Consider the following 26,544-nt stretch of genomic DNA (forward strand, 5'->3'; position numbering starts at 1 on the left):
CAGAGCATGCGTTCTCTACCTAAAGCATTCTCAGCTTGTAGAGTATTTCTGAGTATAAACTCAGAGAAATGTGTGATGTCTTGAAAAAGTATTAATGTCACATTTAAACATTAAAGAAAGAGAGACTTGGCTAATTAGACCAGAAGATAAAACTGTCTTCATATTTAAAGCACTATGGCTTTAATTTTCACTGTCCAGACCATAGAACTTCAGTATTTTAAGACTTGTAAAGTGAGTACATCTGACTGTGCTATCTTCCTAATCAACTCCTCCTGGTTAGAAAAATGTGACACGTGATCTCTAGGGACTCTGAATTTGGGTAGCTTGGTACTTACTCCTCAGAGCTTTTGGTCTTTTTTATAGGATCGCGTGATAATCAACCGCCTGGATAATATCTGCCATGTGGTGTTAAAGGGGAAGTGGCCTTCCACCCAGCCATATGAGCCCTCGGGCACACTGCCTACACCGGCCTTAAGCAGCAGTGCTGGTTCTCGGAGCAGCGCCTCGGAGCCGGAGGCCTCGGAACACGGCTTCAGCAGCAGTGCGGCGCTGGTGGCCCAGATCCAAAAGGTGAGGGCCGCTTGGCACTTCTCACTCGAGTCATTCATTCATTCAGCAAATACTGAGTGGAGAGGACTTCCTTCTCTTTCTACTTTTGGTTTTTCTCTTTGGTTTCTTCCTTTTCCTTCTAAAAGTCACTGGTATTCATTGAAGAATTTAGATTTTATCCTGTAGGCAGCAGGGAGCTACGGAAGTTTGCTCCGGGAAGTGCATGATGAAAACAGGGCTTTACAGCTCGGCAGGAGTAAGTGGTGTGCAGGTCCTTGGGAGAGGAGGGTCGGGAAAGAAGAGGGCCAGAGGCTGGGAGGCCGAGTGGGGATCTGAGGAGGAGATGAGGTCTTCGACCAGGCTGGTTGCGGGGTAGGTACTAGCAAGGGGGCGGGCGTCGGCAGGCATGGCCCGGTGACTGGCCAACATACTGAGAGCGGGAGGCCTGCATGGACCAGTGTGTTCCACACTTGGACGACCACGAGAATGATGGCAGCTCATAGAAATTAGGGAAATCAGAGAACGGTTTTTATAAGCCCAGGCTATAACTCAAGTTTAATTTGAGATACATTGTTAGCACATGGGCTCACGCTCTCCCAAGTGCACATGCGAACCTGTAGGGAACTTGAAAAGCTGCTGGTTTTGATTTAATGCGTCAGGGCTGTAGACTGAGCGTTGGAATTTTTTTTAATTTTCCAGTGGATTCTAATGTACAGTTGAGGTTGATTCCCCAGATTACGGTCCTGCACCTCCGGGGGTAATTCATAGACCAGCGGCGTTATCAGCACCTGGAAACCTGTTAGACCTACAGAATCTCAGGCCCACTGAAGGGAATTGACATTTCAACAAGCTTTCCGGGCGAGGGTGCCAGGATGGCTCACTGGTTAAGCATCTGACTTTAGCTCAGGTCATGAGCCCAGGGTCCTAGGATCGAGTCCTGCATCGGGCTCCCTGCTCACAGGGGAGTCTGCTGCTGCCTTTACCTCTGCTGAGCGTGCGCGCTCTCTCTCTCTCTCAAATAAAATCTTTTTTAAAAAAATTGGAAAACAGGCTCTCCAGGTTATTTGGTGCTAAAATCTGAGAAGGCTTGAGTGGAAAGAACTTCTCAGAAGTTGATTAGGAATCCTAGTCTGCCCGAGGAAGTCAGGCCCAGAGAAGGAGCTGCCATTCAGCCGCAGAAGTGGCATTCAGACCTCTCTTGCCACCTGTGTGTGTTTGCAGGAGAGCTTCCTGGCTCCAGTATTCACAAAGGACGAACAGAAGCACAGACGTCCCTACGAGTTTGAGGTGGAGAGGGATGTGAAGGCCCGGAGCCTGGAACACTTCTCTGCCACCCACGGGCACCCCCCCATCGTCCTCAATGGCTGGCACGGGGAGTCAGCAATAGATCTCTCCTGCACGTCAGAGGGGTCCCCAGGAGCCACGTCTCCTTTCCCGGTGAGCGCCAGCACCCCTAAGATCGGGGCTATCGGTTCACTTCAAGGAGCCCTCGGCATGGACTTGTCTGGGATTCTGCAAGCCGGCCTGATCCATCCAGTGACAGGACAGATTGTCAACGGAAGCCTCAGAAGAGACGACGCTGCCACGAGGAGGCGGAGAGGGAGACGGAAACATGTTGAAGGAGGGATGGACCTCATCTTTCTGAAGGAGCAGACGCTTCAGGCAGGAATCTTGGTGGGTATATGAGACCATTAAGTAAAAACCTTGACCTTTCCACCCTGAGTAATAAACCCTTCCTCAGACACACGATTTTTAAATTTGTGGATCTTTTATCCCATTTCAAATATCCTGGTTAATTTCTCTTGTTACAAGTTGCCCTCAGTCTTTTCTAGAAACACATTTAACCCATTACAGACCCTTCACCTGCGTGCAACCTGAAGATACGAGCCAGGGGTCTTGCCGTTTCAAACACACACAGTCCAGACACCCGCCCCCCATTTCCAGAAGAGCTGCTGGTGACTGAGTGAAGCAGAACAGCGGGGCTGAGTTTTGCCAGTGGTTGCTCTGGGTTAGCGGGTTTTCCAGGAGCTGGGCTTCGGGGTGGGGGGAACAGGGGTCAGGATCCCAATTCTGCTCTCTGTGTTGATCCTGGCTTTTCTGCTTGACCTGCTGGGCTCCGTGGAGCGCACCGCGGTGCCTCACTGGCCCAGACACAACTGGGCCAGTCGCATCTCCCCCAGATTGCTGCTGTGAGGGTTCACCAGCGTCACGCCAAGACGGCCTAAACCCAGAGGAGATCATTGTAAACAACAGATAAGGTTCGAAGCTGTATGCCTGGCCAAGAGAGGTCGCCTCAGACTTTGCCTAATGTGTCAAAGACAACTGACTTCCCTTTGTGTTTTGGTCTTCCCATTTATTGAATTTCAGGCTCTAAAGCAGGAATCACATTTCATGTTTTCTTATTTTAAAAGGAATAATAATAACCAGTATTCATTGAGTGTTTGCTCTGTGCCAGGCACTGGGTTCAGGTGTTCATGTAACTGTCCTATTTGATCTTCGCAGCTCTGTGAAGATGTTATTACTCCCATTTTATAGATGAAGTAACTGAGGCGAACTAGGATTGAATAACTTGCCCAGGATTATCCAGTAAGGTGGCAGGTCAGGGAACCAAGCCAAAGACGTCATTCACTAGCGCCTGTGAGCTTTATTCTTAAGCTCTTTTGTTTGGTGTATTTTAAAGTTTTGTCTTCTAGACTTTCTATATAATTTGGGAGGCTGAGGTGACAGGTTCTTTCCCTGCCCAATCCTGCAAGCTTTTAAAACAGTTGTCTCATTTTTTAGAAGTGCAGAGCCATAGTTTCTTCTGTCGTGATCAGAGTATTTTTTTTAAATGTATCATGCGGACATTTCTTGAGTGCCACATGGTACTTTGTAGACCTATTACGGGCACTGGGAATGCAGAGATGAGTGAGGCAGGCATTCCGCCCGTAGAGGGAGAGACAGGTAAGTGCATTGCAGTGTGGCATTACCTGGTATTGGAAAATCTGTGAGCGGTGCTGGGGGCCGGGGATGGGAGGCAGCGTGCGGGAAGTAGGGTGGCCTTGGACTGTCCCTGACGGTGGCAGAGGCGGTAGCACAACCTGAGCAGACGGGAAGGTGAGGAGCATCGGGGAGGGCCAGCGCGTGCCGCGGCCCACGCGTGGGTCAGTGTTGCGGAGGGTTCTTGCCGAAGCACAGTAATACTCGGAAAGGGATGGGAAGACACAAGGTGCATTTTCCTTTCAGAAACCAGTTTTCAATCTGTCGTGCTGACTTCACACGCTTGTTTCTCCTTTGTCCAGGAAGTCCACGAAGACCCAGGGCTGGCCCCGCCGAGCACCTCACACCCTGAAGGGCCGGTGCCTGCCGCTTCGGCCCCCGAGCCAGTCGCAGCAGCCGGCAGCCAGGCCGAGAAAGCCATTCCCAGCAAGAGTCTGCTGGACTGGCTGAGGCAGCAGGCGGACTACTCCTTAGAGGTTCCCAGCTTTGGAGCAGTAAGTGCTGTCGCTGCTCTGACCCTGCCGTTTCCTTCCTGCTGATCCGCTGCCGCGTTTGATAAGGAGCGTGCTCGGGGAGACCAGGAAGTTGGACAGAGATCTCTGTATCAACTGAGAACATCATTTTCAAGTTAGGGTTTTGTTTCTAAGTTTGCATTTTGATGAAGTTTTCTAGTAACAGAAATCACAGCCCACGTCAGAATGCTCTGCCAGGTCGTTGCGCAGCATCTTACAAGGACAGGACTTGCCTAAGCTCAGCACCCCCTTCCCCCAGAATTACCACGCAAGATCTAAGGGCACGGAGAAATCTTTAGGTTGCATAAAACACTGCCAGTGCAGGAATGTGTTTCTCTGTGTTCTTTCTGAGTTAACACATCACCACCTTAGGGGGTGGGGGGTGTGTTCTTTGTTTGAGTCACAACTTTGCCGCTCTTCCTTCAAGTCCTCTGAACTGCCTTTGCCCGAGATCCTCCAGATTAGAAGTCTGTAGGAGAGGGCTCCTGACCGCTGATGTCTCTTCTTGGTGTTCTTTTGTCACGTGCTCGCCTATCCCGTCGCCATTTTGTCCTGGGTATATCTGACTAGTAAGATGCGGATGGTGGCGAGCTCACGAGGAGGAGAACACATTCACAGACGCACACCCTCCAAAGAGACAAAGCCCGCCAGATAGGTAGTCGTGGAGAGAGAATCTGGGGAATGAGGAGGAGGAGAAGGCCAGGGAGTAAGCAGTACACGAGAGAGCACTGGGTCAGCTCTAGTCTGACCCAAGAGGCCCACACAGCGTGTTCTCCAGCTCCCTGCGGGAACGCCATTGTTTCAAAGAAAGCCTGGGTGAGGGCCCGGTAGCTCTTTCCTTTGTCAGCCTAACCTGACGGGGTCCTGTACAGAGGTCCATTAATGAGAGAAGAGCAAAAGCAGCTGAAAAACACGACCCTCATCAGAAGAATCTGTGACAAGATGGTTTGTAATGTTGGTTTCCATTTGCCTCCTAGAATTTTTCAGACAAACCAAAGCAGAGGAGGCCACGCTGTAAGGAACCTGGAAAATTAGACATCAACTCCCTGAGTGGGGAAGAGAGGGTTCCTGCTGTCCCCAAGGAGCCAGGACTACGGGTAAGGAAGAGGGATGTGTCCCAGTGAAGCCAAGCCTTGCAGACTCGGGAAAAGCTCCAGCTGGGAAGTGGGGAGCCAGGGGACGTCTGCTCAGAGGACAAGAGGCCGGCACACGAAGCTGATAAGTCGTGATAAGTGGTATCGGGAACTCTTGAGCAGCAATAGGACTTCCCGTGGTCATTTGTTTTCAACCTTTACCACCAAAACTTTTGGTTTAAATTGGTAAAACTATTCCCAAAATTTGATATCTGGCACCCGCGTCCCAGTACAGTGTAGCGCGTTCAGGGAAATAGACCTTAACCCCTATCAGGAATCTCTTTCTAGTGTTAACAAATGTCATTATTGGAAATTTCCATTTAAAACATTTCCTCCTAGTCCATCCCCACTGGCAATGAAAAGCAGCCGACTCCAAGCACTGCCCTTTTCCTCATATAGAATCCTGAGCCTGGAAGAGACTTCAAAAGACATCTGTGAAATAGTTGTAGTCTAACGCATCTGAGTTAATTATAGCTCACAGAGGAGGACCGATTTGGAATAGGAAAGTCATAACCTCTAGGGGGCAGTAATAACATTCCAACCTGAAAATGCGTCAGGCTTGGGCAAATGATCCGTAACTGTGCTTTCAACCTCGGCAAAGTGCGTCCTCCCCAAACAGGGAGCATCCGAAGAGCGTCATGGGCATCTGCTCTTCTCGGGTTGTCCCCCAGACGCACAGGCTTCCCCGAACGCCTTCTCCTCGAGGCTCCGCCAGCTGCAGCTCTCCCTGGGAATGAATTCCCTTCCTAGTGGGATGGCCTGGATGTGATTTCTTCTTTCAGCTCCAGAAGACCACCCACCCTAGTCATTTCCTCCTTTTGCAAAAGAACGCTGTAACTTAATGTTTTCAAGAAGTCTGTGACTGATGTTGTCACCTGTTGGATTGTTCCAGCAGCTCTGCAGACAGAACTGCGCCCCCTCACCTCTGTCCCCGACCACAGCCACTGCGGGAATGGGGCCGGGGCCCCGTCCCGAGGTTGGCTGCTTGTTAGAAAACCCATCACATTGGGCAGGTGCCCTTTGGCCCCTGTCTTGTTCTCTTGTCTGAGGGTGTCTCTAGCACCCGTTTGCTTAGACCAACCTGTGCTGTGCACGCTGGTGCAGCTGTAGTCCTTAGCCCAACGGCCTTTCTCCAGCCCGCAGGCCGCCGCCCCATCTCCCGGCGTTTCCACACGCGGCGTCACGCGAAAGTCATCCAGGACAGACTCTGGTCCTTGCTTTGTTGTAGCCTCTTAGCTCTTGCTGTAGACACACATCAGAAAAACCACATGGTTTCCTCCTTGGCTTTTCCATTTCTTTCTACATGTCTAACAGTTTCCCTCGTGTTCTCTGGAAATTAATGTTCACGCTCCTACAGACACTGATGCCTTGCCAGAAAACCCATTTCTAAGCTGTTTTGCAAGCCAGCCTTTTACCAGAGACACATGTTCCCTCCTTCGTGAAATAAACACAAGTCCCTGCCTCAGAGGCCCTTGTCCTGCAGGGAGGTGAGGCGAGGAAGCCCTCGTGCACCTGGTCCCAGGGCTGCCCAGCCTCCCCGGTGGGGAAGAGCCGGCACAGCGCAGACCGGACTCTGCCTGACTCCAGGAGGGCCCGTCTCCCTCGGCTCCTGCTGGGACAGGAGCCCTCTCGGGTGTGCTGCGCTCCTTCTTTCCCGTGGAGACCCCCTGCTTCTGGAAACAGATTCAGATCAGGAAGCCTTTCCCTTCCCTCCGCCCCTTCTGCTGTGTGCGCTGTGGCTCGGCTGGGCCAGCGCCATGGACTGCACGTGGGATTCAGCTCCCAGGACGGCCGGTACGTGGTGGTCGCGCGTGAGAGGTGTGTGGGCACGTGCACGTGTAGGCGGAAGTTACCTTTGTCTCACAGACGTGTGTGTAGGGTTTTCTGCTCGTTTCTTGTTGAGTCATTGGACAGTAACTTGCAGAGATAACCCGTCACCCCTAAACACTTCAGCGTGTGCCTCCTAAGAATATTTTCCTACCTAACTATTACCATAATCACACACGGGAATGTTAGTAATATTTAGTCCACATTCTGATTTCCCCAAGTTGTCCCCAAAAATGTCTTTTTTTTTTTTTTTTTTACATTTTGTTCTTGTATTTGAGAGAGTGAGCAAGACAGAGAGAGAGCATGAGAGCGGGAAGGGTCAGAGGGAGAAGCAGACTCCCCGCTGAGCAGGGAGCCCAACGCGGGGCTCCATCCAGGAGCTCCAGGATCCTGACCCAAGCCGACAACCAACTCTCAACCAACTGAGCCACTCATGCGGCAAACCCCCCCGCCCAAAAAAACATCTTTTAGAGCCAGTTTTTGTTTTATTGTGTGTTTCGGAATTTTAACTTCATTCCCACATGTACTTCCTTCTTTGGTTGTCAGGCCTCTCTCCACTCAGTGAATGTTTGTGGGCTAAATCTCCTCACCTTGCTGGGAAGAGTAGGGACGTCTTGGTCATCACCTTCCACTCCACCTCTACTCAAGAGTTCAGCTCGAGAGCTGTAATCCATGGGCTTTGGAGTAAACGCTACCTGTGTTGGTGGCGATGTCTTGAGTTGGAATGCCCGTGTATCATCTGGAAAAGCACATTTGCCTCCAGTGTTGCTTAACATCTGACTCTCCTTTTCCTTGCTCTCCTTGCCTTCTCCCCAGGCTTCCCCTGGAAGAGGAAGCAGGTTTGCTCTCGGGGTATAATTACCAGGAGGGAGAGCTGCCAAATCCCAGCTTGGCCGCTGTGTGTGGTCGCTGAGCGGCTGGGAGGGGCACCTGAGGGGGTGGGCAGCAGCTGGGCGGCTAGAGGGACTCTCGCTCCCACAGGAAGTGGTGAGATCCGACTTCCTGTGCCAGCACCCCTCTTGGTGTCTGTCGCTGTGGATGAGGAGCTGTTCTCTTCACCCCTGGGGCCTTTCTGCTGCTGCCGTTCCGATCCGAGCAGGAGAAGGCAACTCCTACTTGCCTCCTTGGCAGGGTCCCAGTTCCGAGAGGGCTCAGCACTCTCTCTACATCAGAGGCTCACAACAAGGGCAACAGAAGGATGCTTCTGGACGTCCCGATACCTGAGGAGCGTCGTAGATTCCTGCGGGATGCAGGCTGGTCTGGATGAGCTGTCTGGCCCTAGATGCCCGGTTGAACTCAGAATATGGTAGAGAGCATCTGATTGACAGCAAGCTCTGGGTTTGCTTCCCAACCTCGGACTTGTATTCACACCCTCCCCGCTGGAGAGTTACGAAGGAACTCCGTGGGTATAAAGGAAAAAGACACACCCCGGCGCCTTTCCCTGGCTCTTGGCTGTGGGTGGGCTTCAGGGAAGAGGTCTTGGAAATGCCCAGTGGTCCTGTTGTGGTTCCCCTGGCCAGGGCCGTCGGCTGAGGTGGCGTGCATCAGAAGTCCTGCTTTTAGTCTGGCCCTGGTTCCATCAAGCCCTACTCTCTGTCTCCGGAAATAGGAACGAGGCGGGAATGGCTCTGCAAGTGATCGTCCCTGGAGCCGGAGTGAGCGGCTGCCCCACGAAGAGCAGGCTCCCTGTGCCCTGGGGAGCAGGTCCCGTTTCTCTTACTCTGTGAGAAAGAAGGGGGCGCAGAGCATAACGATCACATTTCCCTCTGCTATTCTAAACCAAGGCTTTTTTTTTTTTTTTTTAAGATTTATTTATTTGACAGAGAGAGATCACAAGTAGGCAGAGAGGCAGGCAGAGAGAGAGGAGAAGACAGGCTCCCTGCTAAGCAGAGAGCCTGATGCGGGGCTCGACCCCAGGACCCTGGGATCATGACCTGAGCTGAAGGCAGAGGCTTTAACCCACTGAGCCACCCAGGCGCCCCTAAACAAGGCTTTTTGAGAAGAGTTTTCTTAAGAGTCGACCGTCACAAAGCATTTTGCTCACGATCTGGTTTTTCTTGAATATTCTTTAAGACTTTGAAGGACAGATGTAGAATTTCAAAAATGACATAATTCCTGGGGATTTGGGAACATTCAAGTACACGTTTTTCACATGTCTCCAGATCTTGAAGTTCTTTATGAAATGGCTGTGATGATTGGGCTGGAGCTGCAGGGTTGGTGGGATTGCTAATTGAGATCATGCGCACAGAGCCCTTAGCATCTGCCTGACTCAGGGTAAAAGCGTGGTGAATGGTGCTGTCCTTAACTCCTGCTGCTCTTCCTTTCCCTGCCAGCCCCCGGGACGGCCACCGTCGCCGGCTTCCCGTACTGCCCACGCCATGGGCCTCAGGCCTCCCTTCCCAGCTGCTGCCCCACACGTGTGCTCCCGGAGAGCCTGAACCCATGATACCCCCCATCCCCGTCTCCGCAGCTGCCCCGTTGAGCAGAGAGGTGTTGGATTTTCGAGGATTTGACTTCTTCAGCAGTTAGGCAGTGAGCTGAGCGGGGACGCCAGAGATCCTGGAATCCAGTCCAAGGGGGCGTCCTCAGGCAGGCTGTGAGGAGGCCTCCTGCCTGTGCGCACACCTGGCTGCCAGTCTCAGCCCTTAAGCATCTGTGGGCACCTGGCCTTCTTGTCCTGTCTCCTTTAGCACTCCAGCCCTAATAAAAGTGTTTCTCGGGCCCTTCTCACGTCTCTTGGTGTGACCTGCATCTGGATCCCTGAGTCCGAGCCTCCAAGTAGACAGTTGGACCCTCAGGCGTGTCTTGCCACGTCCCCACCCCCCACTCCAGCCCTGCAGGAAGGGAAGGTATTGACACAGACGGCTGAGAATCCTGCAGAGGCAGCCGAGGTGGCTCTGGAGAAGCGTGGGCTCCTCCAGCCTCAGCAGCGCCGGGAGCCTCACTCCTGCTGCCTCTGTGCAGGGCTCCGTCCCCGCTTCCGCGTTCCGGCCCCAATGGCAACACGCGTCCCCAGGACAGACCCAGGGTTACAGGTCCCTCTGGGCCACTCTGAACATCTGGGGGCTAACCGTGGCTGTGATCAAAGAGAAGGTGGTAGAATTATACCAGCTTTGTGACAGGAACGACAAGGAGGAGGAGAGGACTTCAGGGGCCCACAGGGAAGGGCGTTTTCTTTATGCTCCTCTGTACGGAGAAGACAGATTGCGTGGCAGCCGTGCCCGTGCACCCCCAGTGCCGTCCGTGGATGTGCACCTCCTAGATGAGCCGGACGACCGCAGGGGGGAGAAGGGGTGGGGCTTCCTGGGGCAAAACATTGCTCTGGATACAGAGATTATTCAGGCTATTTTGGAAGCAGATTCGAGATAGATGCTTGGTAATTGCAGCAGTAGTTCCGTTCTCTCCCTGCAGGCAGGCAGTGAGGCCTGGCACAGCAGGCTCCCCAGCGGGGACTGGTGCGTCCTCTTCGCCCCCGGGGCTCCTGGGCCACAGGCACAGAGGAAGGAGCGAGTGTGGCTGCAGCAATCCCACTGCCAGGCTCGCACTGGCCCTGCGGCTCCCTGCCTCTCTGGCATCCACAGAGGCAGCGGCGGGGTGTCCCATGAGCAGGGCTGGTGACCCGGGTGCCGGCGTGGCTGCACGGCCGTGGCGCAGTCACAGTCCAGGCTGCAGGCACTTGGCCCTGGGGGTCTTCGCTCAGCAGGAAAACGAGCACAACCTAGCCCTCTGATCAGAGCAAAACTAGATTGTCTCCCTTGAGGCCACCCAGAACGTCACTTTGATGCGATGCCTTTCCCCAGCAACGTGCAAGAGTGCCCTCGTCCCGGCACCCGTGTAGGCTCCCTGATCGGCGTCTGAGCGGTGGTCCTCCAGGAGCTTGGGACCCAGGGGGAGTGGGGTGCGCGCAGATACTGGCATCCCTTCAGTGAGCACGTCCCGTGGGCCAGATAACGTCTTGCACACTTGGTTTTCAGTAACTACCAGATAGCTGTCGCGGACCTTTCTCCCCAGAACTCTGAGAGGCTAACCGCTGTGGCTCAAGTCCCACAGCTTGTTACGGAGTTGGGACCGAGGTCCAGGTCCGACGGCTGCAAAGCTTTGTCTCCCCTCCTCTGCTTTGTTGCTGTTGCTTCCATTAAAAAGCTTCCTGTGTCACGAGGAAGAGGAATGCTCGCTTTGGTCAAGGGCTCCCAGCTGCAAGTCTCAACTAAGACCTGGGTGTCCTTATCGGGGGTCCAGCTCCCAGAGCCCTGACAGGCTTCTCCAGAGCAGATGCCGCCTGCGTGTGCTGGTTGGTGGCTCTCGGCCTTGGAGAGAGCGACTTCGGGCAGGTGGGCAGGCAGGAGCCGGCAAGGCAGGCGGGCGCGGGGGGAGGCTCCCACCTGGGTCCGTCGCGCAGCAGGGACAGGCCAGACTGGTGCAGAACCCTAGTCTTTGTCCCCAGCCCGTCACGTGCCACCCGGTAACCTTGCGCATCCTGTGTTTCTTTGTCCTTTTTCAGGGGTTTCTCCCAGAAAACAAGTTCAATCACGCCCTGGCTGAGCCTGTTCTTCGAGATGCGGGCCCCCGCAGAAGGGGGAGGCGGCCTCGGAGCGAGCTCCTGAAGGCGCCGGCTGTTGTGGCGGACACTCCGGCGGGGATGGGGCCCCTGTTCATGAACGGCCTCATCGCTGGGATGGACCTGGTAGGACTCCAGAACATGAGAAACATGCCGGGCATCCCCCTCACGGGCCTGGTGGGCTTCCCAGCCGGCTTCGCCGCAATGCCCACGGGCGAAGAGGTCAAGAGCTCCTTGAGCATGCTGCCCCTGATGCTGCCGGGGATGGCCGCGGTGCCCCCGATGCTCGGGGTCGGAGGCCTCCTCAACGCGCCCATGGCCGCCGCCTGCCCCTCCGCCGCTCCCGCGCCTCCGCCAAGCACAACGAAGAGTGGGACCGCGGCGCCCGAGAAGACTGTCGAGGACAAGCCAAGTAGCCATGATGTAAAAACGGACGCATTGGCTGAAGACAAGCCTGGTCCTGGTCCGTTTTCTGATCAGTCCGAACCCGCAATAACTACCAGTAGTCCTGTGGCTTTTAACCCGTTTCTCATCCCAGGAGTGTCTCCTGGACTCATTTATCCATCCATGTTTCTCTCCCCTGGCATGGGCATGGCTCTGCCGGCGATGCAGCAGGCCAGACACTCTGAGGTGATGGGTCTGGAGAGCCAGAAGAGGAAGAAGAAGAAAACAAAAGGGGACAGTCTGAACCCCAACCCAGAGCCCGCTGCCGGGTCCGAAAAGGAGCCAGGCAGCGACCAGAACTGCCCCGAATCCCGGGCCCCCGGGCCCCCGGATAGAGAACATGCAGCCCAGGCCAGGGAGGGGGGCCTCAAAGACTCTAACAGTGACACCAATTAGAACTTTTTCATTTAAGAAATGATTGTGACTTGTAAGTTTCTTATCCCATAAAGGTTTGTTACTTCCTCACTTCACCTTCATAAGAACCTGTGTTTCCATAAGTAAGACTATCTACCTAATTTTCTGAGAACTGTGGTCACGGATGTTAATAGTCGCAGGGTCTTGCCACTTCATTAGCTGAGTGTTGTCGACCTAGTGTAGGAGGCCCAGAGTTCTCGTTCTGCTACCCACTCGTTCATTCCAGCAGCCGTAGCTGATACAGTACTTGGTGACACGCCCCCTCCCCCGCTCCTCCAAGTTTCCCACTAATTTGAGGAGGGACAATGGCAAAAGAAAGCTGTCTAGGGACTCCCCACCGGAGGGCCGAAGAACGGAGACCGCGAGGGGCCCCTCTTTTCCCTGAGCTGTGTTGAATGGGAAGCATGTGATGGGGAAACCGAAAAGCACAGAAACAGGAAATGCTGGTGCATATTTTTTCGTTCCAATATTTCCCTATTTTACCATGATGACTAGATGAGTAGTGTAGACAGAAGCATATAACAAACGGTTGAAAATGCATATATTCATTTCTTTATAGAACAGAAACCTTACTGGTAGCAGCAGGACATCCCCTTCATGGCACTCAGAAACGTGCAGCAAAGAAACACCGACCGGGCATCGTCACGCGCACACGTGCTCTGTCCCCCGGGTCGGAGGCTCACTCTCAGGATGAGAAAGCTTTACACCCCCAGAGTTCTTGCCGGCCGCGGGGGGCTGGTGAGGGGCTCGCCCTCCAAGGGAGGAGCCGCACGCGGCTCATAAGCACGCGGCTGGCATCTGTTCTCCCTTGTTCTCAAGAGTCACTCTGGCCGCTACCGGGGCCCGCACGGGTTTTTACCTTGCGCTTCCCTTCAGCAAGAATAAGGCTCTTTCTGGAGCCTGGGAGAGTAGCGTCACTCAACACTTTTCACACTTTGTTAGGTCCCTTCGTCAAAATTATTTGAGGTTGTCAGAACATGTGTGTGCCACCTTTTATAAAATGACTGTGAACGTTTGTTTCTTTTGTTTTTGTTTTTTTTTTTTCCTCTCTCCAGTTTCCATTTTGCAGTTGGACCCAGATTCCAAATCAAGTTAGCTGAGATCGTTGCAAATTAACATCATTTTCCCTTCTTCCTCCCTCGGGAAGCACCTGCCTAAGGGGCGCTCACCCCACCTTCTGCCCCTCCCCACTCGTGTTCCATCCTTCCTGAGGGTCTTAACTCTTTTACGACCGATCACGCTCTGAGACTTGAAATAAGCTCATGGTTCAGGACTCGGTGGGGGGGGCACAGGGCTGTGCAGGACCGTTGGAAATGTTGGAAGTGTTACTAGTACCAGTTTCACTTTGTGTTGTCACAATTTACTGTATTTTTTACTTTTTCTGTTACAGTTTTGCTAATTTATCAGAAGGTCCAAAAGTTCGACATAACTATTTCAGTTTGCATTATTTATTTATGATGCTTTTGTCATTGTCTTTTATACATTTGGGATTATAAATTATGTAAATGTTAAAATGAGCATCTCAAAGAAGTCTGTTAAATTGTGACCGGGAAAAAAAAAAATCAGATGTATTTTCAGACAGTGGAGTCCCAGCGTTATGAATCAGATATAAATAAGGAATTCTGTAGCTGATCACATGAGTATGAAGAAAGAATCAAGCGAATGAGCAAATCCTATTTAATGACATCTTTGTAGCATAGATGGTCTAAATGCTGACAACAGATTTCTTAGAAATGCTGCTCTCTATTTAACTAACATTTTGTTCAGTTTTGCCTCCAGTGGAAGCAGAAAGGGTTTTTTCAGCTGTTAAATCCTAAAAATCAATATAATTTATTTATGTAAAAAAAAAATCACTCAATTGATATATTTTTGAACCTTTTAAGTACTAATTTTCTTTTTATCAAGTAGAAAAAAAATGTATTTGCCCTAAATCCTTAAAATACAAATGCTATAAAAATTCATGTATCTTGAAAGCCTTACTGCAAATGAGTATTATAGACATCCAGCAGAGCCTGGGTTTCCCTTTGTCGGTGTCGGCGTTGTTTTGTATGGAAAAGCTGCTTTCCCCAGGTTCCGCTTAGAACCTCCCGTAGGTCACAGGGTTCAATATGGATTTGATTTAAAAACCCACCAGCATGCTGAATCCCTTGTTATATCTTACCGAACCTGTATGTTAACTCTCTGGGTGTTTAGGCTTATCTTTGACTGCTATTGTGTCCCTGTTTGCAAAATGAAAATGACACTCTGTGGATTATTTGCTCTGTAAGGCATAAGTGCTTCTTATGATTATTTTTGACGTTTCCAAGAGCAAAAGCCAAATCTAAAACTCTTCAGCAAACTTGAGCCTTTTCATCTAAATTCCATGTCACTCACAGCCATAACTTTCCTTGGTCATTCTTCACCCCCGTGTCTCACATAATAAATTGTCTGTGGTCTTGATCCTGGATTTAAAAAAAAAAAAAAAACAATTTTAAAAGTCAAATTCAGTGGCACTTGGATGTCTCTTGCTGCCTGGGCCCCTATGCACACAGCAGTCCACAATCTTTCCGAGGTGCCCAGTTTGTTCTGGGCACACTGTTGGGGCTCGTTAAGGATTCGCTTGTGGGGGGGGGGGTTGGCCGGATCTCCTCACCAGAACACTGCTTAAGACCTATGCCATGGAGGGGAGCTCATGCCTCAACCATGCCACTTTCTTAAACCCCTTTCTAGAAGCTCGCCCCTCAAATCACACACCTGGGACTTCAGGGGGGCGGGGTACCTCGGTGGGCTCAGAACAGGCTCGAGAACACAGGAATGCCTCAGTAGCTGGGGTCCTTGAGGCTCATTAAGGAGTCGGTGGTCTTTAGGCGAAGTCCCAGACTGGGAGCAGGAAACCCACCAGTTTCGCCCTCGCTGGGTCCCTACTAGGTGCCTCCCACCCACAGAGGGTGGCTGAAGAGCAGGGAGGACGCCTGAGGGATGGTTCACCAAGGCCTCGGAGTCTTCCGCTGCAGTTTTTCAAGGAAGGATGTACCACAGTCCTCCTCGACCTCCAGTCCAGATGTGCGGCGCCCTCGTTCTGGGCAGGGTGATAACTGATGCAGCAAGAGCAGGAAAGAAGCTTGGGTTCACTCTTGACCTGGGAGCCTGCCCCAGTAGATTCTCCCTCCATGAGGGCAGAGGAGAGCATTTGGAGCACGCTGGGCTCGTGTTGGCGGTGTTTTGTGTGTGTGTGTGCTGTAAGTGACCTCACTTGTCTTCGGAACGTCTTGGTTGCTGGGTAGAGGGACGCCGGCATCCAGGCTGCCGGATGGAAGCCAACAGAAGGCTGCACAGCTATGTCATCAAGCGCAGAGAACAGAGCTGGAGCTAGGTCCCACCGGCCTGAGGTTGGAACAGGCCAGCCTTCGTGATGCCCATCTGGGAACCCCTCTCCACCTCAGAGACCAGATAGGACTGAGTGGCACTCAGAAACATGGGCACCGGGCGCATGGGTGGCTCAGTGGGTTAAAGCCTCTGCCTTCAGCTCAGGTCATGATCTCAGGATCCTGGGATCGAGCCCCACATTGGGCTCTCTGCTCAGCGGGCAGCCTGCTTCCTCCTCTCTCTGCCTGCTTCTCTGTCTACTTGTGATCTCCGTTTGTCAAATAAATAAATAAAATCTTAAAAAAAAAAAAAAATGGGTACCAAGGAAAACAGAACAGTTGTGCCACACCCTCTGGAAACCTCTATGCTTGATGCATTTATAGTGAGTTCCTTACAATGGTTTCTTGCAAGAATTGCTGTTGATCTGCCTGGTCAGAGAAGGATCTCTTTCGTAGGTCAGCAGTGGGGTTCACCAAGCCCAGTAACAAGCACCTCGGTTCTAGACCGTGGCTGCTCAGAGCCCCAGCTCACACGCTGCCCAGGGGCCGGCACCGGGCCCCCCTCCTAATCCAGACTCGGCGGGGTCTGTGGGGTGAGCTGGGAAGTAAGGGAAAGGGGTGAGCTAAGTATAGCCCCTCGAGGAAGGTGGTGTGAGCGAGCCGTTTGGACATGACTGAAGCTGGCCCTGTGGAGACTGTCCTGTTGTCAGTTCTGGCTCTCAGCCCTGTCGGAGGACGAAGGGGCCCCCAGAATGGAGATGGAGACGAGGAGAAAACAGATGGCTTCTGGGGGAGGGCATGGGGGCCACATCCCTACCTTCTCCAAGCCTGTTTCCTCATCTGTAGAAGGAGGGAAAAGGGAGAATTCTAACTCGCACCCAGAGAGTTGTTGATGGGGTTGATGGCAAAGACCAACGTCCAGTGCTGAAAAGGAGGCTTGTACCTGAGCAATGTGTCTTTACTGCTTTTGAGTAGCCGGTGAGGGAAGGAGCACTGGTCCCCTAGAAAGAGGGTAATGGAATCAAGGATGTCGCTGGGAAATCATAGAAAAGGAAGGGCTTGCTCCGAGCCCCAGGCCCCTCCAGGATCCGTGGAGCCTCCTTGAGCATAGAGTTGCCAGATGGAGGGAGGAAAATGATACCCAGTTAGTTTTAATTTCAGATACACTGATTTTCTTCACATAAGTATATCCCATGCAATATTCAGTACGCACTTACTAAGAACTTTTATCTGGAATTTGAATTTAACCAGCCAGCCCGTATTTTCTCCGATAACCTCCCTCAGTGTCCTAGTGCACGTTTCCGAGGCGCTTCCTCGGGTGGGGGCTCGCTCTGAGGGCTTTGCGGCCATATTCTCAATCCCCTCGATAATTCAAAAATCCCCAATTTACAGATGAGAGCACTGAGGCCCAGAGAGGTGAAATAACTTGTCCATTTACCCAACCAGTACCTGGCAGAGCTGGGATCTGGGGGCCCAGGAAGATTCCAGAGCCATCAGCTGAGCAGATCGGGATCTAGTCTGAGGCCTGGAGCAAGCCGCCCCTCCAAGGCAGCTTTGGGAAAGAGGGTGAAAGGAAAGATGAGCGGGAGGAAGGGGCCATTCTGGTGCCAGCCACCCTGAGCCCAGTTATCCTGGGGGAAGAGGTCTCCTTCCCATCCCGCGCTGCTAGCCGAAGGGTGTTCTTGGAGTCTCATTCATGGCCTCGGACTCACCAGCCCAGGTGAAGGGGGCCACATGAGAAGCAGCAGCTGGTCTTAGTGAGAAATGGCAGGGGGTGTGTAACGTCTCAGCTGGAAGGGCCCCAGGGAAGTCCGGGGCTGAGAGGAGGGGCAGCTGGCCAGTGACAGCAGCTCATCTCTCGAGGCTGGAACCGAGGGTCCGCGACAAGGCTGGAGTATGCAGGACCAGAAACCCCAGCTGGGAGAGCTCTGATCCAGCTTTTCCGTGTGTAGTCTGCTCACCCCTCACCCCAGGGTGTCTGTCCGTGGGTTGCCTGCCACCCCCGTGCTGGGTGCCGCAGGAGCAGCTGGGGAAGCGCAGGAGGTGATACAGCTCCTCGCCGCCCACCCCCCTCGCCCCGGGGAAGCCCGGCCGTGACCCTCCCCTGTGGAGGCTTCAGCTCTGCCTCCTGCGCTTGCCCTGACATGCAGGAGCTCATCCCACAGCGTGTCCTCCACATGAGGACAAGGCTCGGGAAGGCTGTCACCTGCTATCAGCGGGAATTCCAGGGTGGGTCTGACGGGGGGGACCACAGGCCCAGCCCCGTCCCAGCGCGGAGCTGTGGAGCACAGCCGTCGTCTGCTGCTGCCCGGCCCCCAGGCCAAGAGGGGACCCGACGTTTGTCAATAGTGGAAAAATCGAAAGATGAAGACTATTTCGTGACATGTGAAAATCGCACCAAATTCCAGTTTCAGAGCCCAGAGCCCAGACCACACCCATTCCTTTCTGTCCTTTCTGTGGCTGTTTGTGGATTGTCACACAGAAGTGCCAGGCCTCCAAAGCCAGAATTCTGCACCGTCTGGCCCTTCACGGAAACCACCGGTGACCCCGGTCATAGAGCATCAGTTTTATTCACAGATTCAGTCCAAAAACTAAGTCATGTAAGGTATTTTACTTATTTGAACATGGTTTTGCCTAAATATGAATCATACAGTAGTCTGTAAGAGTGACATCTACTTTTAAGATAAAACAGACTTCAAGATAGCACAGGACCATGGACACACGCCCTGAGGGGCCACCTCCCCCTCGAGAGTGCCGGAGGACAGATCAGGAGCTAGGCAGGTTTTAGAGAGAGGACCCAGCAGGGACAGGAGGGGCAGAGTCAGGAGGACACAGCCCAGAGGGAGACGTGTGACATGGCCTGAGGACCAGAAGGCAACACCCCCTCCCCCACCCCCCGCCCATGCCTTGGGAAGGGGCCGGTGACACAGGCCTCAGCCAGTGGCTGTGAGCTCTCTACTGCAGCGTGGCCAGAGGGGAAACCTCCAGAAGACAGGCCTGGGGGAGGAGGCCTCGTTGGTCACCTTCACCCAGAGCTGGGCAACAGGAGGCCAGACGTGGGAGCGCAGAGTGCAAGTCACCGTGGCTGGGAGCCCTCCGTGGCCTGGAAGCAGAGTCAAGAGGAATACAGGAAAGAGCAGCTGGGACCACATCTGTACAGGGATGAGCGAGTTTCCATCTCTCCGCCTCCCACACCTGTGACCGAGGGCAGCAGACACACCTCATGGGGCCCCAGCCCGTGGCCAGTTCAACCTTCATTTGACCGACAGCAGGGGGGGCCCTGAACACTGCCTGACTCCCGGCCTCTTCTGCTGTGCACTGAGCGAGGCAGGACTTGGGGAGACAGATCAGACAGCATTCTGCGGTTGGGGACCCCAGAGTCTGTTCGGGAGGACAGCACTGGCCCGAGGAACCGCTCCATCTGCCAGACGGTCTCCCGACCTCTAGTGGGATTACGCCAGGGCAGCCAGAAGAAGCGGCGATGGGCCGGCAGGCACCGGGCGCCAGCAGCCGTGGGCAGTGGCAGAGGAATTTTCAGGAAAGGAAGGTGGGCGATCCGGCTAACTCCGCGTGACATCAACCCCAGTGGGCACCCTTGTCAGAGGGATTTTTAAAGTTGTGCCAGGGGTTCATCAAGAACTTGTCCAGCCACACTTCTCTCCACCCGCTTTGGGCGAGGGGAGCAGCTCTGTGCGGGCAGAGTGCAGAGTTCAGTCCGTCCCCGCCTGAACGGCCAAGCCCGAAGAGGACTAAGAAACTGCGGCCGTGTTTGTGGACTCCCACCCCCCGCGGCCGAGGCGGCTGACGAACGTGAGGCCCGGGGGCCGGATGTCAGGCAACAGGAAGGGGGTGTGGATTCTGGAAACCAGAAACCTCTTGCCCTGACTGAAAGGGACAGCCCAAGGATGCCACGCGGGAGGGTGGCTGTGTGTCCCCGGTACCCTGACTGGGTTTTTGGGTTTTTGTTCTCCAACAGAGGACGAAAATTCAGATATTTTAAAACGCCTGATTTGTAAATGTATGCGGTCAGCTCGGTTTTCAGAAAACAAAAGCCCCCGGGGCCGCCGCCGGAGACGTGTGTGCAGGTTGGACCCGGCGCCCAGAGCACACGTTCCCTGCATGAGGAGTTGGGGCTCCTCCGGGCACCGGCGGGCTCCCCGCACCACCAGCGCTGACCTGCGAGACGCAGAAGGGGCAGGCGTCGTAGGGAGGGGACCGTTGTGTCACCCCTCGTGGCTCAGAGCCAGGACACCAGGAACGCATGTGGAGCCCAGGTCAGTGCAGCGCCCACAGCCCGCGGCCCCCAGAGGGGAGAGACCTCCACCCCGGGGGCGACCCACACTGCAGGGACACGCGCTGGTCAGCAGCAGACAGGAGGCCCGACGGCCTGACCTCCTCGGTCTCATTATGAGGCCCCCGGACTCCATGGTCCTGCTGGGTGTGTGGCCCGTTGTTCCCCTGCCCCCCTCGGGATGATGCTTGGGCCTCCCCCTCCACTCTCCTCATGCACTTGGGTTCACCACAAGTCCTCGGGCACTTCTGAAGAGGGGGCGACAGCACCCAGGGCCCCCCTGCAGGTGCGAGTAGAGGGAGGCAGGGGTGAGGGTGGTCCAGGTTGAGGAGGCCAGGCAGTGAGTCAGGACGGCCGAGGTGTTAAACCTCTTTCCTGGCTCTGACCAGGAGGAGGCCAGACCAGGAAAACTCTAGACACTGCTCGCACCCACGCCGCCCACCCCCTTCCCCACTCCAGCTCTGAGCCAGGCTTTTCCATTCACAGATCCCAAACTTTCCAGGCCAGCGAAGAGCCGGAGGGACTGCCAAGGCCCGGATGAATGTCTTTGGGGAGGAGTGAGGGTCGCACGTGCAGGCCTGTCAGGTGGATCACAGGGGCCTGAGGAGCCCCGGCTTCTGGAGGACCCCCCAGGTTGGAGGACCCTCCTGCTCTGACGCAGTCCCTTGTCAATGTCCCCATCAGGAGGCAGAATATACGTGTATAAGGACGAGGGCCCGGACTCCAGTGGTCCCAGGGTTGGAGTGCGTCTGAGGCAGGGACAGACAAACAGAGGGGTGGAGGCAGGGACAGACAGACAGTGGCCCGGCAGCAGGTAGACTTGCTGACTAAGCCCCCGCAGCCACTTCCTTCCCTCCCCCAGACAAATCGGAGATAATTAGTGTCCCATGGGGGAAGGGAGCAGAAGGGCAACTCTTAGTGCACAACCCAGCACCCCAAACAAGCCCAGGGCACAGGGGCCATGTTCCACTGCCTGGACCTCGCTACTCCCCCACCCCCCAGGGGGACTGGAAAGACATCAAACATCCATCCAAAGCGGTTCTTTGCAGAGTCAACTGGGGATGCACCATGTTCTCGAAGCCCTGACCTTGCTGGCGGTAGTTTTCCGTTCCCCCTGGATCCTTGGTGCCACTCTCCCTCTGGCGCTAAGCGAGGCAGCCCATCTGTGCTCATTTCTCAGAGATGAGATGCAGCAACGGGCGGCGAGAATAGAGACTCTGCCTGGCTCTTGCGTTCCAAACACAGTCCCCGGCCTGGACACACGACAAGTCAGAGCAGAGCTTCCCAGTACTGCACCTCCCCCTCCTTCTTCTAGGGAAAGATTCCTAAAGGCAAGAGGAGAGGGGCCGCCAGGGTAGGGGCAGTGGGGATTGAACAAAGGAGCCTCTTCAAGCATGTTCTATCCAACTCCAGACCCAGGAGCCTCCTGGAGCCGAGTCCGCACCATGGACATCTGGGAGCCTACTGGGCCCCTCTTCTGGGTGGCCCCGGCCTGCCCTTCCCTGTGGCTGTGGTACCTCCTTCAGCACCAGCTCACGTGTCCCCACGGACAGCCACGGAGAGTGGCAGCCCTCTGTGCTCTGAACTCCACTCGGGATCAGATCCCACCCCATTGGACAACCTTCCTTCCAACATCCTAGGGCCCCTGGGTCCCCTGTGCCATTAGAGGGTGGTGCCCCCCATATCAGTGTGGGGAGAATGGAGCAGAAGCCCCCACTCCTGCGCTTTGGTGGGGCTGGGAGAAATCAGTCCAAGCAGAGGGGTGCAGGGTAAAACCCACCCCAAGATACCAGCACGGTGCAAACTCGAACCTTCTGATTTGGAATCCGGAGGCCCTGCGGGCCAGGAGCAGGGGACATCCAGGCCTCGGAGCCTCCCACTAAGGCTCTCAGAAACTGGCAGCAGCACCCACCCTCCCTGAAGACGGGCAGACCCAGGGTGACCTACAGAAGGCTCACCATGGACCTGCCCAACAGGATGCCTGGAAGGGGCTCAGCTCCCTGAACGGTCTGGGGCACCTCTCTGGGTCTTCCCTTCTCTGTGCTCGGCCCCCTCTGCCAGCCTGGGTATGAGGTCCTGAGTTGCTGTGTCCCTTCCTTGAGAGTGGGCTGTCCTCAGACCAAGCACAACCTCAGGACCCAGGGTCCTCTCCCTAGCTGACGTTCAGCTGACCGATGCTCCCAATTCATCTTGGGGGGAGGAGCGGGGGTCCTGAGCCCCCTCATGGGGTCCCCACCTTCCTGTTGGGCTCTTTCCCACAAGCCTTTTTATAAAGAGTCGGCTGGGAGCCAGGGAACTTTTGGTAAGTATATGGGCCAAGCCAAGCTGTACAAACCTGTCTTCCTCCCAGAGCTGAAAGGGGCCAGGTTGTTCCCAGGCAAATGCCGAGGCGGGGGCGGAGGGTAGGGGAGGAGGAAGGGGGTTCCTTTAGGAGGCCTGGCGCATTGCAGAGCCCCCGCCAGGGCTGGGCCAGGGTGCGGAGGGGCGGCCAGAGGCAGAGGGGTGGGAGGGCGGGGACCAGGTGTCTCCTGCAGACTCACACACGAGACCTACACGGACCCCAGAAGCACTTGGGTCCTGACCCAGTTACACAGATACACAGGCCTGGAAGCATGTAGAGACGCGTGCTGGTGTACACAGAGTCCTGCGCAGGTCCCGTGTAGCAGGCAGGCCCACACGGAGCTGCGGGGACACGCTCACACGTACAGACCCACCCGGCACGAGAACACACCGCCCAAGACACGCACAAAGGACGCACACAGAGAAACACCAAGCCAGACCCAGGAGGTCGAGAGGGATCGTGACCACCCTCACAGCCCGGCTCCCCCGGAACCACACACCCATGCACCCGTGCATGTGCACGCGCACGTGTACACACACACACACACACACACACACACACACCCTGGGAGGGAATCACTTACTTCTTAAGAACTTTTGGTTCCTAGGCAGCCCACGATCAAGACCCTTGCTGGGAAAGAAAGCGCCTTTGTCTGCTGGGACCAGGGCTGCGGGAGCAGCGGCGGCCCCCTCCAGGCCAGGGGTCAGGCCCGTTCCTGGCTTCTGGGTAGGAAGTTCAGGTGGGGCCGGGGCTGGGGCGGAGGGTGGTGGAGAGAGCCAGGGGCTCCGGCAGGCCCTGCCCTCACCCCGGGACACTGTCTTCTGCGGGCTGCCCAGTTGTGCCTGGCCCTGTCCCCAGAGTGACCCGTGCTTCTAACCGTGGCCCTGGTGGCTGGCTGTGGTCGTGGAGCTGGCCCCGGGGCTCCACGCCTGCCTTGGGCCAGGGACCTCGCTTTTTTTAGCAGTGCAAAAAGGTCAGGCTCTGGAATTAGAAAGCTGTGACACTGAATCCTGGCTCTGTCGCTAGCTGGGTGACTTTGAGAACAGACCCGGCCTTTCTGAGCCCCGTGTTCATTCGAGCCCCCGTGACGTGCTCAAAGCCCAGATGGAGGCCCGCCTCTTTCCCAAGCCCACGGTAGCCTCCTCTCCAAGCAGGCTGTCGCCGGGCCTGGTGGAGCTGCGGGAGCGCCCCGCTGTCTCCTGCTGCTCTGGCCACAGGGAGGAGTGGGGCGCCCAGAACCACATCTGACACCCCTGCAACTCCCCTCCTTCCTTCGGTCTCTTTCCTCCCTCTGGGTCTTTGCCCTGGTGCCAGGAGTGGTCCCCTCCCCGCTCTGCCCTTCCCCTGCAATAGGCCAGGCCTACCCTTGTCTCCCTCAGAGCCAAATCTTCTGTGGGCCAAACCGCCAGTGAGAACAGTCCCGTTTTCTAGCCCGAGAAGATTCAGTCTGGGGACCCCCTCCCGGTGGACTTCTGCACCATCCCCAGGCAGCTCCCGGACCGTTTCCAGGCGTTCTGTCAACACACTTGCTGAAGGCCTGCTGTGCATTAGACACGATTCCAATGCTGGACATTCAGCAGGGAACCGGTAGAGCAAATCCTCTGGCCGTGCGGGCTCCAGTCCCCATCGCCACACCACACGCTGCTGGGGGGGCTCGCATGTCTCAGACACGGCTCCCCGCACCAGCATCCTGCAAGCACGGCCATGGCTTCCCTCTTGGGGTCACCACGAAGCCTCCTCCCCTCTCCCTGCGGTCTCTCTCAAGGGCAGGACATGCCTGGTTCAACGCCTCATAGGAGCCCATGACAGCCAGACCCAGCAGTGGCTCACAGAAGTTCAAGGGCATTTGGCCATCACTGCCCCTGGGTGGGTTTCCTTCTTTTGCTCTTATGGTGACTTGACACCTCTCCTTTCACCTATTTCTCATAATTGCACGATAGTCCAATAATTTGCATGTCCTTACTGTTAATAAAACTGCACTATTTTAGGAAATACTCTGATTGACCCTCAAGCTCCACCGAGCAAGTGCAAGCGCTCAGCTCTGTCGCTCACGGTAGGGTTCACTTGTGCATGTCATGTTCGCACACCTGCTCCCTACCGGATCCAGAGCGGTGGGGCACTGGGGGGAATCCCACAGAGAGCCCTGCCTGGAGAGATCCAGAAGAAGAGTCCTGCAGGGGACCGGGACAGGTAAGTAGGAAAGTGTGCTTCGGGGGCTAGAAGGCTGGGCAGGTGCTGCGGGAGCCTGGAGGGAGCTCCTCCATCCCAGGGCAGCTCAGAGATGGTTTTGCACAACAAGGGACATTTGAGCTGAGCTTTCAAAGAGCAGCTGGAATTTTTTTTTTTTTTTTTTTCCTTCTGGGAGAGATGAGAGGGGCTGAGCTCAGCAGAAGGACCAGCATTTAGAAAAGTCATGGGAATGGGAAGGATCTGATGTGTGTGAAGGAATGGGAAATGTTAGATGTGCTGGGGCGGGCTGTATGTCAGGCTGGGCTGGAGAAGCTGGCACCAGATGGGACTGTGGATGCCAGGGAGACTGGGGAACCCCTGCCACATGGAGGACACCCAGCCCTGGAGCTGCCCCACAGAGCTCTTCACGCCCATTCTGAACCCTCTGGCCCAGCCCCGCCCGACCCACCTGCAGCCTGCCCTAGGAAACTCCGCTTTCATTGTGCTCTCCGTCCCCTCTGTTCTTGGCTTCGAAGAGAAAAACTGTGGGCAGGAGTTTTTGTAAGAGCTCTTTATATATAGAAATTCTTGATTCTTTGTTACAGAGCTATCTTGTCTTTCTCCTCTCTCTTTCTCTATTTTTGCAGTTTGGCTTTAATTTAATTTTGTTTTGATGGAAAGGAGCCTTCTATATTTTTGTTGTCTGGGTCTATCTATGCATGTTCATTTGACGTTTTCTTAGAAATTGTTGTTTATCATAAAATTATTGTGCAGGCATCAGGATTCTTTTTTTTTTAAAGATTTTATTTATTATTTATTTGACAGAGAGAAATTACAAGTAGATGGAGAGGCAGGCAGAGAGAGAGAGAGAGGGAAGCAGGCTCCCTGCTGAGCAGAGAGCCCGATGCGGGACTCGATCCCAGGACCCTGAGATCATGACCTGAGCCGAAGGCAGCGGCTTAACCCACTGAGCCACCCAGGCGCCCCAGGCATCAGGATTCTTGATGGTTTAACTTTTTTTTTTTTTTTTCCCTTATGGTTTAACTTCTAACATGTAAATCTTTAAGCCATCTTCGGTTTATTTTGGTGGAAGGCAGGAATCTAACTTCGTTTTTTTCCAAACTGTTAGCCAGCTGTCCAGTCCCGTTCAGTGAGTAATCCATCATTTCCGAACTGGTGTATTTTGTTCAAAATTCATCTCTCATCTTTCCGATTTTTAAAGTCAGACTTGCAACCTAAACAAAAAAGAGAGAGAGAAGGAGAAGAAGAAGAAGAAAGAGAAGCAGAAGCAGGAGGAGGACGAGATGGGAGAGAAGTAATCCGATTGTCATAGACATAGATGACTCAGAAGGTGAGAGCACCTTCCCCGGGCCCAGCTTCCTGAGAAAACAGCCCCCAGCAGCTTGCTCTACGACCTTTTACTGTTAGCGTCACAACATTTATTAGGTTCCTCTTAAATACAGAGATATACAAAGGGGAAAAACCTAAAAGGAGCAAAGATCTCCAGAGAACACATCATTGACATAAATATATCTTCACACATACAGAGAGAGAGAGAAGTACTACACATCCAGTGTCAGAAAAGTCAACAGTTCTGAAAGAGACAACATGAAAACCAAGCCCTCCTCCTCTCTTACTGCCCAAGTCCTTCTCCCCGAAGGGAACCGGTCGACTCTTCCCACTGACTTCAGTCTGAAATGCATTTTTTTTTTCCTTTCTAAAAGCTGTATTTATTTGACAGAGATCACAAGTAGGCAGAGAGGCAGGCAGAAAGAGAGGAGGAAGCAGGCTCCCTGCTGAGCAGAAAGCCCAATGCAGGGCTCGATCCCAGGACCCTGAGATCATGACCCGAGCCAAAGGCAGAGGCTTTAACCCACTGAGCCACCCAGGCGCCCTGGAAATGCATTTCCTCACCACATTCTACCTCTTGCGCTGTAGACAGGCCCATTTCTGGGCTTCCAGTTTGCTGTGCCATTTCTCTGC

The 26,544-nt window shown here is 54.4% G+C and overlaps 1 protein-coding gene across 4 annotated transcripts in view; it reads left to right on the forward strand.

The window, feature by feature from the left end:
• Positions 1–14,855, forward strand: part of CHD6 (chromodomain helicase DNA binding protein 6) — a 193,133-nt gene extending 178,278 nt beyond the window's left edge. For all 4 annotated transcript variants that reach the window (XM_044263020.1, XM_044263022.1, XM_044263023.1 and 1 more), the window contains 5 exons: positions 364–570; positions 1,771–2,223; positions 3,831–4,022; positions 5,018–5,137; positions 11,502–14,855. In XM_044263020.1, the coding sequence (XP_044118955.1) occupies positions 364–570; positions 1,771–2,223; positions 3,831–4,022; positions 5,018–5,137; positions 11,502–12,398 (1,869 nt within the window). In that variant the 3' untranslated portion in view covers positions 12,399–14,855. The remainder of the gene's footprint in view (positions 1–363; positions 571–1,770; positions 2,224–3,830; positions 4,023–5,017; positions 5,138–11,501) is intronic.
• Positions 14,856–26,544: the final 11,689 nt, after the last annotated feature.

The sequence above is a fragment of the Neovison vison genome, chromosome 8, assembly GCF_020171115.1.
Source record: "Neovison vison isolate M4711 chromosome 8, ASM_NN_V1, whole genome shotgun sequence".
Classification (NCBI taxonomy): domain Eukaryota; kingdom Metazoa; phylum Chordata; class Mammalia; order Carnivora; family Mustelidae; genus Neogale; species Neogale vison.